Source organism: Ips typographus, linkage group LG11, assembly GCF_016097725.1.
Source record: "Ips typographus isolate SLU linkage group LG11, UJ_Ityp_2.0, whole genome shotgun sequence".
NCBI lineage: Eukaryota > Metazoa > Arthropoda > Insecta > Coleoptera > Curculionidae > Ips > Ips typographus.
The window spans coordinates 9,132,399-9,142,760 of record NC_138432.1 but is presented as its reverse complement, the minus strand read 5'-3'; the positions used below and the strand labels follow the sequence as shown (position 1 = coordinate 9,142,760).

Genomic DNA, 10,362 nt, shown 5'->3' with positions numbered 1-10,362 from the left:
TAGGGGCCACCGGGGTTATAAATAGGGGAACCAGTGTAGGGGGTGACACATTTTCTCAGTGGAAGCCAACCGTTCAACAAGCAACACAAGTGCAGTGACCCACGAGTTTCATTTTATAGTGACCAGTACTTTTTTGTTTTTATAACATGGTAAGTGATATTTTTCTTACTAAAAACTGTCATTTGGGTATTTTTTTTTAAATCAGAAAAATGATTAAGAACACATGATCTTGCATAATTTAACTGCATATGACTTACACTTGGTGGTTATAATTGACTAAACTACTTGGTAGTCTAATAAAACATAATTCATGATTGTATGATTCCCACTTCTCCATACGGCAAAGCAATTTAATTTAACCAACTTTAGCAGTATAAGACCCTTTCAGTGATAATTATGCCTCAAAGGGTTTTAGGTCAAACCTAAATAATTAATTCAGCAAAGGACATCCCGCTTTAGAGCACAATCTAGTTAATTCATTGCGGTATCCCCGGATAATTCATTAATACATAGTAATTTGCATATCATATTATATTTTTAAAATTAATTACAGCAGTAAAAACAAATACTTCTGTTATCTGATATTATACATTTTCAAATCAAAGAAATTAACTGACAGACTGTATATTTTGTTTAAAGACTATTTTTATACTAAAGCAATAAATTTCTTAACAGAATCCAGAAAAAACTAAGTAAATACACTTTCAATAACAATCCTATTGACGTCAAACGGATAATTCACCTTCGACAAATATAATTCCATTCTCGGATATTGGTGACGCAAACCCTTTAACCGATGGGCTTTTACCCTGAATTACGTGGGTTTTATCTGTCTGAAATTCACTGAACCATCAAAGTTTTGTATGGATTATTGATCCGTTATGCTGGACTAATTGATGTGATTACGCCACTTCAAAGCCTGCCAAACGTGGGCTCTAATCTTATCAACACAGCAAATTTTACGGTTGGTTAATTAACCCAGTGTTTTAATCTGTTTCAGATTGCTTTAAAAGTCCTTCCAGTCGTTCAAGTACTCCTAATTCTCTTCACCGACTTGATTCTCAGTTATCCAAGTAGCGTTTACAATACCAAACACTTCAGACAGTCTTCCCATAGGCCGGTTTACGACCCTTACAACTATTACTACACTCGAACTCAACGGTACCCTTACGAGTACTACCCTAGCTACTCTCAAGTGTATCCTGATGAGTACTACTACAACTTGCAAGATTCCTACCCTCTTTACTATATTACTCCAAGAAGTACCAAGTATGATTTATACCAAACTTCTTTACCCTACTACCAAGACGTACCAGCAACCAGAAGTAAGTACTACAACTATGGAGATACCAGCTATGACGACTCAGAGAAAGTCCTTCAGGACATAGAAAGAGAGCAACGAGAACGCTCTCAACCAATAGGGCATGAAATTCGTTACGAAAATGCCTACAACACTGACAGTGATGGAATTTTGGATGAAACCAGCGCAGCTTTTTTGAACAACCTAATGATGCAGCAAATGTACCAAAATAACCTCAAGGGGAAAAACTCACCTTACTACGAACCAAAATCATCACCATACTACGACCAATCCGACTACCCTACAGACGTTACCAACCCTGACAACGACGATATCCAAGTCAACAATTGGAACGACGTACCCTACGATCGTCCAGTGAATTTTGACGACGAAGAAGTAAAAGAACTGAAGGAACTGCCGAAAAAACAGGGCCGAAAGAACAGACAGAGAAAACAGCGCAAATTGAAGAACAACGAGAAGAGGAGTCAAGATGATGTGGTGGTGTTCACTGACCGGAAACCAGTGGTCAAGGATGCAGTAGAGTCTTCCACATCTTTGCCCATCGATGAGACAAGGAGGAACACCAGAGGCCAGAAGGAGGAGGTGATGATGAGGCCGGCCACACCAGTTCGACATCCATTCTCCGAGTCTATTATGAACATGTTAAATCAACAGGAGACCAAAAGGTCACCTTCTGTTTATGATAAAATTCGACATATCTTGGAGATGGAGAAGAACGAAGAGGTGAGTCAATTATCTTAAACTACGGTGTGATTATTTTAGAGTTTAGTGGCACGTTTTGAAATTTTTATTTTCTCCTTAAAATAGTTCACTTGTGGAAAAACAATGTTCCATGTTTTCTACCAACTTCTTCAAACTTAACATCACAAAAACCTGGCAGCCTGACTACGTTTACTTTTTGTCATATCTCAGAAACTGAGTATTTATTAAAACCCTAACTTTAGAGATATTTCTGTGTCCTGGTCTATTGATTTTTTCTGGTTTTGACTAGAACAAACATTGCCCGGTTATTAAGTTTGCATTTCCTACACCGTACAGTATTGTATCAATTAAAAATCGCATGGCAACAGAATTTAAAAAAAATAACTTAAAAACAGTTTTACAAATAACGAACAATACAGTGGACTGAAATTCTAGTTTTCTGGCTATCAGTTAATAATGAACAAACAAACTATGAACAGTACAAATTAAACTTAACTCAGTTAAGTATAACCCAGAATGACGTGATCTGACGTCATAGACCTGTGATGTAATTCCTGAAGGATTTTGGCCGGGAGCCAAGTGCTGCCAGCATGAATGAAATCGGCTCCTGAATGCTTAAAGCCGAACGATTAATTTTCTTCTTCCCTTTCTGTAAGCCTTCGTTTAGTTCAGACTTTCTTGTACACTTTTTTTCATTAAACTCATAACCCGACTGGAGAAAAATAAATTCCTGCACACGAGCGTTTAGCTAAAAAGGAAAAGTAATTGGGTTCGACGAGTGAAAGCCTCCCTCCACGACCTGTCTTTTGTATTCCTACAATTATGTATTTTCTGGACTGGAAAGTTTTCAGGCAGAAAAATCCAATATATTGGACTGGATTTTTGTTTCACCAACTGGATTTATTGTGATTAACTGGCAATATCCGGGGGAAGCATCTTTTGGCAAAACATTTCTGAAACAATTTTAGTTTAAAAGTTTGGTCAAGTGTTAACATCCTGAGAAGGTTTTTATCCAATCAAATCAAAACTTGACTTAACAACACTGAATACAACTAACCTAAGTTTTTTTTTGCAGAATTTGGACGAAACAAAACCAGAAGACGAAATCAGACCGTTAATGAAGAAGAGAATTGTTTCAAGTGAAGATAGCTTAACCAGACAATTATCCATGCTCAAAAAAGTCCAGTAAACTTTCAGTTTACGCAAAATCTTAAGCATGTACAAAAAAAGTTTAGCTTAAAAACAAAAATCTATATTCTCGCCCACCGAATTAAGAGATGTTTTAATTGATAAATACTGCCAACGCGGTTAGTAGAACTTGCAACTGTCAAACTGTCTCATAATTCTGTCACAGAATATAGAATCGATGTTGTAGTTGGAGTTTTCAAGACTGATCAAATTTAAGTATTACTTTGAAGCATTGCTGAACAAGTTCATATTGCTAGTAATTTGTAGTTTGCAGTCGTGTGTTACATTCTACAACTAAATAGTAATAGCAACTTAAACTGAAAATCCTTCCTAATCTACTATGTGTGTGTATATAAATGTACAAAGCTTCTCTGTTATTAACTTATTTAAAGAAAAAACAATCTGCGGTGTGGTTACTAAAAATCGTTCTGTATAGTTTAAGCAGATTATCATATTGTGATACAGAGAAACAAGGACTGTGCTTGTTAGTAGGTAATTTCTATATAATTGGCTCCTACACCTTTCAGACACCCTGATCAAAGTTTTGTCACCTTAAAATGCTAAAAAAACACTTACGGTACCTACAACCCTTAACTATGGCTGAAACCATCTTAGATTTAACTGACAATAAATGTTGCAAAAAGATTTGTACATAGTTAGAATCTACACTTTCTAACATAAATATTGCTATTATAGAGTGAATATAGACGCTATTTTAATTACTATTATCTATGTCCAGTTAGGACAACATGGGAAAATACAGCACTAGATAATATTTTTTTAGTCTGTAAGATGACTGTGGTACCATCTTCAGGGGGCTATTTAATCTGGGTGGTACCACAGAGGTTAGAGTAAACTTATTTCTTCATTTTCCACTTTCTGGTAACTTGTGATAAATTTGAAAACACGCAGAAAGCTGCTACGTGTCACACTATATCCTGAGCTTAACTTAACAACGTTTTTCGAAACCTGAATGGCGTAGCAGCTGGAAGATTTTTCAAATTTCATCAAAAGTGAATTCGTTTTCAGTTCTTGTAGAACCGAGTTGTACTTCATATGGTCGTTTCACATTTTTAGAAACATATCATCGTCAATTTGATTAAACTCACAATCTAAATAAAAACTGTTTCAAACAGGTTGAAATTCCACTAAACCATTTGGGGTACAAAATCGTTTGCGCAAAGCGCAGAATGTTTGTACATATCTCTTCATATTTTTTTACTATATATAAATTATGAACTATAAATATATTTTGATAATATGTAATAGGGAGATTATTGCGTCTGAGCTAGCATAATTCATGTTAATATCGTTGACAAAACGAGATTAAAGACACTTTTAAAGCTGGCTAGGTGTAACTTACTGTTAAGTATATCCTACTGACTGAGAATAAATGTCAATAAGAACTAGTTTGAGTTTTTCTTTTAATTTCCTATAATTAACCCTAGTTTACTGATGATGAAAGTTTTCTAAACATTTCGTTATTTAGTCTATAAAATTGCTCATAATGCTCTCAAACATTTCATTTGATTCTTCCAAAAATCTGGTGTAAAACATTGATTTTAAAATGATTAACCGGATTACGAACTTGAACTCAAATTACGAAATCTTTAAAGTGATTTAATAAATTTTAATCCACCTAGAGACTCTAGAGAGCTAGCTTTTATGATAATGGACGTAAAGTTTACTTAAACAAATTGAATTTCTCCTGAGAATCTCTTGAGAAAAAAGCTTTCAGATGCAGACGAGAAAAATTAAGCTTTTTTTAAATTTCATGGTAACAGACCGAGCTGAATAGATTACACAATAATTAATATAATCCCTTCAAAACAGAGAAGACATTTAAAATTATAGCAAAGTTTGAAGCTGAAATTGAGTTACGGCAAATGTCAAAGTTCAAGCTCAAGAGAGTTGGCCCGGCTCTATCGTATAGAGAATTACGGAGCCGTGAAATAGAGAGCAAAACTTCCATGAAACGTAACAGAAATCCTGAACAAACTGCAAATGTGCTTTAATCAGAATAACGCATATTTTTGCATCATTAGTCAACATTAACTCGAAATAATCTGATTAGTTTCTCAATGTCACCGAGTTAACGAGGAAAAATTATGTTGAGGTCATCCATGATGCGGCATGGAAAATTTACCTCTACAGTTGATGATAAAATATTCCTTTGTACCTTGCAGCACGTTCTCAACTAATCAAAGTATACGTAAAACACCAAACATATTACACAACACAAATTTTAGGGAAAATTACTTTGTTGTCTGCACGTTTTAATGGTTTACGTTGGCGGACAAAGTTAATGAAAAGCTTTTGAAGTGTACATCCAACAGGAGGAGATACTAAGCTTATGCTAATGTATTAAAGTGAGTTCAAAGCAGTCAATTTTAGTGTTTAACTTACATTGAGTTGTTAACTAATAAAGTAACTGAGTTCCATCAAACTAACAAAAGCAAAACAGGCTACGAATTTTATAATTATCTTATTAAAGAAGGTGTATTTTTACTCCTTACTTTGACATACGAGTTTCTACTATTATTACAGTAAAAAAGCTTGTAAACATAACAAAGCAGTCAATTTGAGCTTTTTCCGGAGAAAAATTCGTCTTGTAATGGCAAGAAGTGCTATTACCAGTTGAACCACCCGCTCAAGGCGACACTTTTCCGTCTGAAAATTTATTCTAATTTCACGCTTATTACCTTAAAAGGTCATCAAAAACAGAAACTCACTTTGTCGACTGGGGACTCGTTATTAAAGTTATTAAGGTCGTGACAGATGTTGTGTTTTTGTTATTTGTGAAAGTTTTTTTTTCTGCCTAGCAAATAACGAGAAGCCCATAATAATAACTACCACATAATAAAACTAATTCAAAACTGAAGAAGAAAAAAATAAAGTGGCTATCATACATTCGTAAGTGGTGAGAACGTGCAATTGTTAACAAACAAGCTTATATACAGTGCGTTTTTTTTAACGCGCAACATAGGATTTTACGTGTTAAATTTTTAAGCCCATGTTAGACCATGTTATTTTGGAACTACAAGAATAAAACTTGACGGGTGTGTCTTTAGTACCCTGAAGCTTAAGTAAGTCTACCAATTTGGTCTAAAAAGTGATTTAAAACTGGAAAAAAATCTTTTTTTTTTTCGAAAAGATTTTATCTTTTCATACTCTCTGTATGCATTGTTGTTCCTTGTTGTTTTTGATACTGGCAGGGCAGGTAGCAGGTAAAGTGACTTATTTTGACTGCATCACGACCCGACATCTTTTGAACGTCAAAAGGGCATTTTATGATTGTTTGGAATATACTGTTTGGCTTCAAACGAAGGTCAATTTGAACAATTCACTTATAAAAATACTTCTTTTGTTCTTAACTTTCTTGATATAAAGTTAATGATCACCCTGTTTTACTTTCTACGCCAAATTTTACCTGCTACCTGCCGTGCCAGTATCAAAAACAACAAAGAACAACAATGCATACAGGGAGTATGAAACGATAAAACCTTTTCGAAAAAAGATGATTTTTTGCAAGTTTTTTAACACTTTTTAGGCCGAATTGGTAAATTTACTTAAGCTTCAGGGTACGAAATAGCCACCCGTCAAGTTTTATACTTGTAGTTCCAAAATAATATGGTCTAACATGGGCTTAAAAATTTAACACGTAAAATCCTATGTTGCGCGTTAAAAAAAACGCACTGTATAATATTAATTGGTGGGTTACACAAATATCCTGATCCAATCGAAATCAACCATTCAGTTTTCGGTAAACAACCTAAAATCAATGTTCCAATTCTTTACAAAAATTCCGGTCCAACAATAAGTGGAACGGAACTAAATCTCGTACGCGATTAAAAGCCAAAACGAGTGCAATCCAGGTCCGTCCACCATGAATCCGGGGAAAGGCTCAGGTCGTTGAACTAAAAATTCGTTGGCCTGATGAGGCCGGTTGCAAAATGCACCCTGGTGGCCTACTTTTCAAGGCTGTATCGACTGCTTTGCAAAGACGACGATGGCCCCATTTCGGGGACATCTGGGGAGTTCGCTAACTCCGTTTGTTCGGCCTTGTTCAGAGCGTTCACCCTCTCCACCGTGACGTGATTAATCTGTTTGTACTTTAGATTAAATCCTCACTAAGCGCTTTTTGCAGTGCGTTTTAGGGAGGAAAAGCAAATTAAATTTCAGGCTTTGAATCGAATCGAGAAAAGCCCTGCTTTAAAAACAATTAAATATGCAGGAAACAAGTAGTCATTACTGGTTGTGGCGGTCATACAGCCTCACAACAAAGCCAATTTTCTCTATTTAATAAATCACCAAGTCTATACATTATAAAAGCATTGTTGTACAAATTACCTGGAAAGGTCAAACCTGAAACTATATAAAATTCATCAGCTTAAAACCACACCAACTTGACATTTACCCAACAACAAAATTCTACAAAGTATTTCCAAGAACGGTATTATAAAACTCAAGAATGAGTAAAAAAGCAATCAAACGACTGTGGTATCCCAGTCCCCAGGCAAACATGTTATTATTTGTTCCCATTATGTTCCCTGTAATGCCCAAATAGAAAGAATCACCTTTGACCTTTTGAAAATCCCAGCTCTCCCCATTCCAGGAACAATAAAGCTGTTTTTTGTTTCCCTCTTGAATTGAAAAAAAAAACAGATGTTTGTGACAAAAGGTATCTTTATTTTTATAAAATCAACAAAACAAACTTAATTAGTTATATTTAAAGTAAAAAAAGTCAATAAAACTTCTCAGCACTTCCTAAAACTCCTCAGTATAGGGTAAATATTTTCTAGGGATTCTTTGATATCTTCCCTACTTTTACCCCCAGTGAAAACAATTTTCCCGTTAACAAAAATCAACAACACTATTCGCGGTTTGACCATTCTGTAGACTAGACCAGCAAACAGTTCAGGTTCATAACTGTAAAAACCAAACAGTTTCTTTTTCACATTTCTCAAAATAACCCATCTTACCTACCTACTAAACTGTCCATGCATTTGATTGAGATTTTCCAATTTGATAGGAAATCTCAAGTCGCAAGTCCCAACTAAATTCTGAATTTTAAAATTAGAAAACTGAATCTGCAAAACAAAAACATGTTTGAATAAAACAAGGGCTGGAAGGCAAACAGGTTTTGACCTTTGACATTTAAAGTTGGATGGTCAAATGTCTAACCAAAATCAAACAACACTTACTTTGAATCCCAGTTTTTGGATGATTCGGGCGAATTTTTTTGTGGCTAAAAGGGCGTCATGTTCATTCCTGGCTCCTGTGCAAACAATTTTACCTGATCTGAAAATTAGGGCTGTGGATCTAGGTTCACGGATTCGCATTACAACTCCATGAAAACGGGACGGATTGTATTCTGTATTTCTGGTTCTTGCATTTATCATAGTTAGGTCCAGGGTTGTGTTTAAGTCAACTGTTGCCACACAATTCCTAAATTATCAGCAAACAGTGAAATTGGTTAGGTTGTGAATGAGGTAATAAAACTGAAAAATTATACTTACTGTAAAGTGATATTGGTGTGGGGTTCCCCTGCCACTGCCCCTGGTATTGTTACTGTTAAAACTGACGGATTTGGTTTAGAGGTCTATAAATTTGTTGGTGTTAATAACAGTTAGCTATTCAATAAATGTATATTAAATATTTAAATAAAACTTACCACATTTGAAGACTGAGGAACAGAACCAGAAGGGCTCCAGTCAGGTACAGGCACAGCTGGGGTGTATTTTAAGGGCGAATTTAGCATTGTACGTAAATGTGGGTCGCTATCTTTAGCACCACTCGGACTGGGGTTCTCCATTTTTACAGAGAACACTTTGATTTTGGGCCAGAACCACTAGCAACACTAATAAAATGTCTTAAACTCCTTGGTACAACCTGTTTGGTACTCTGGTACTCAGAACTTTTAGAGGTTAGAGTTTACATATTTTGAGGTTATAAACTGTGTTTTTGTTTACTTACAAAATCACGTGATCATCTTCCAACAGACGGTACGTAGGTCACATGCCTACTGTTTTGTAATTAACTATCGTTTATCCAATTTGTTACTACTGTAATGTCAAAGGAGTGCAGGCATGTGACTTCCGTAATATTTTTGTATAGCCAATCACGTGGTCACTTTAGAAACGTCACCTTATTTTGAGAGGTTAGGTCAAAGTTTAAAGTACCTGTTTCTTTTGTTTGTTATTATTAAGTTTTTAATTTTTCTTTTTACTTAAACTATAAAAATGGTTTTAAAATATGATATATAAGTGATAAATAAGTTGCAGCCTAGCCTACGTTTGGTAAGTATTGGCTTTTAAATTAGTCTGTAGATTTCTGCAATATTCAGTTGATCAAAGTGTTTCATAACATTTTAAATTAGTTACTACTTATTTTACGTCTTAAATATTGCATTTATCATTTGTTTAATAGACTAGATACTAGAAGCAGCCATTTAGCTATTTTTATTGATTTTCTAACTTTATTATAATCCAGTTAAGCAATCAAAAAAATAGCTTAAGGATTGTTAAAACAAACTCAGTTTTTAATAAATTTTATGGTAAAGTTAGAGAATCATGGAAAACCTCCAAAATAACTTATAATATAGTATTAATTTCCTATATTTTGGTGCTACAAGATGACCAAAAAAGGCACCACATACCAGAGAAATCATTTATATTATAAATCATACTGTAATTTATCCATCTTTACTGTATGGTAACTTTTGATAATTTTCTAGTGTTTGAATACCAAAATGACAGGTCCCCACAGAAGTCGTGTCATTAATTTGTATAAAACTGTAAGTAAAGTTAATTTCTAACTTTTAAAGGTTAGTATTTTTTGTAATTCTTTTCTACTCTCTAGTTGTTACATTTAGGTAAGGATTGGCCAGCAGGATTTGACTTCTTTAGGCAAAGACTTCATAATGCTTTTATGAAAAACAGCAAGGAAACTGATCCCAGTAAAATCGAGAATATGATCAAACATGGAGAGTTTGTTGCTAAGGAAATTGAGGCACTTTACATGCTTAAAAAGTACCGCACATTAAAAAGGCGCTATTATGACACTTAATTTTGTTAGAGTAAGTTGATATTAAAGTTTGTTACATATTTTATGTGTTTACATTGCCCTGAATCCAATTTCAACAAAATAAG

General features: G+C 34.6%; 3 protein-coding genes across 3 annotated transcripts; 2 read left to right on the top strand and 1 right to left on the bottom strand.

Annotated features, from left to right (window-relative positions):
- On the top strand, positions 1–4,620 carry LOC145735402 (uncharacterized). Its single transcript, XM_081989276.1, has 3 exons — positions 1–149; positions 1,001–2,044; positions 3,099–4,620. The coding sequence occupies exons 1-3, from the start codon at positions 147–149 to the stop codon at positions 3,210–3,212; spliced, it is 1,161 nt and encodes a 386-aa protein (XP_081845402.1). The 5' UTR covers positions 1–146; the 3' UTR covers positions 3,213–4,620.
- A 3,259-nt stretch (positions 4,621–7,879) lies between these two features.
- On the bottom strand, positions 7,880–9,144 carry Trf (TATA-box binding protein-related factor). Its single transcript, XM_081988829.1, has 5 exons — positions 8,886–9,144; positions 8,731–8,813; positions 8,416–8,659; positions 8,198–8,301; positions 7,880–8,140 (listed from the first exon to the last, which is right to left on the bottom strand). The coding sequence occupies exons 1-5, from the start codon at positions 9,024–9,026 to the stop codon at positions 7,969–7,971; spliced, it is 744 nt and encodes a 247-aa protein (XP_081844955.1). The 5' UTR covers positions 9,027–9,144; the 3' UTR covers positions 7,880–7,968.
- A 221-nt stretch (positions 9,145–9,365) lies between these two features.
- osi (electron transfer flavoprotein regulatory factor orsai) lies at positions 9,366–10,317 on the top strand. Its single transcript, XM_081988832.1, has 3 exons — positions 9,366–9,510; positions 9,948–10,007; positions 10,073–10,317. The coding sequence occupies exons 2-3, from the start codon at positions 9,963–9,965 to the stop codon at positions 10,277–10,279; spliced, it is 252 nt and encodes an 83-aa protein (XP_081844958.1). The 5' UTR covers positions 9,366–9,510; positions 9,948–9,962; the 3' UTR covers positions 10,280–10,317.
- Positions 10,318–10,362: the final 45 nt, after the last annotated feature.

Excerpts from the sequence above, each read along its gene's own strand:
- LOC145735402 (XM_081989276.1), top strand. Across the intron at positions 2,045-3,098 it reads AGATGGAGAAGAACGAAGAG|AATTTGGACGAAACAAAACC; the intron begins GTGAGTCAATTA and ends TTTTTTTTGCAG.
- Trf (XM_081988829.1), bottom strand. The coding sequence starts at position 9,026 with ATGGAGAACCCCAGTCCGAGTGGTGCTAAAGATAGCGACCCACATTTA. Across the intron at positions 8,660-8,730 it reads CACACCAATATCACTTTACA|GAATTGTGTGGCAACAGTTG; the intron begins GTAAGTATAATT and ends CTGATAATTTAG. Across the intron at positions 8,302-8,415 it reads TCCAAAAACTGGGATTCAAA|ATTCAGTTTTCTAATTTTAA; the intron begins GTAAGTGTTGTT and ends TTTGTTTTGCAG.
- osi (XM_081988832.1), top strand. The coding sequence starts at position 9,963 with ATGACAGGTCCCCACAGAAGTCGTGTCATTAATTTGTATAAAACT. Across the intron at positions 10,008-10,072 it reads TCATTAATTTGTATAAAACT|TTGTTACATTTAGGTAAGGA; the intron begins GTAAGTAAAGTT and ends TCTACTCTCTAG.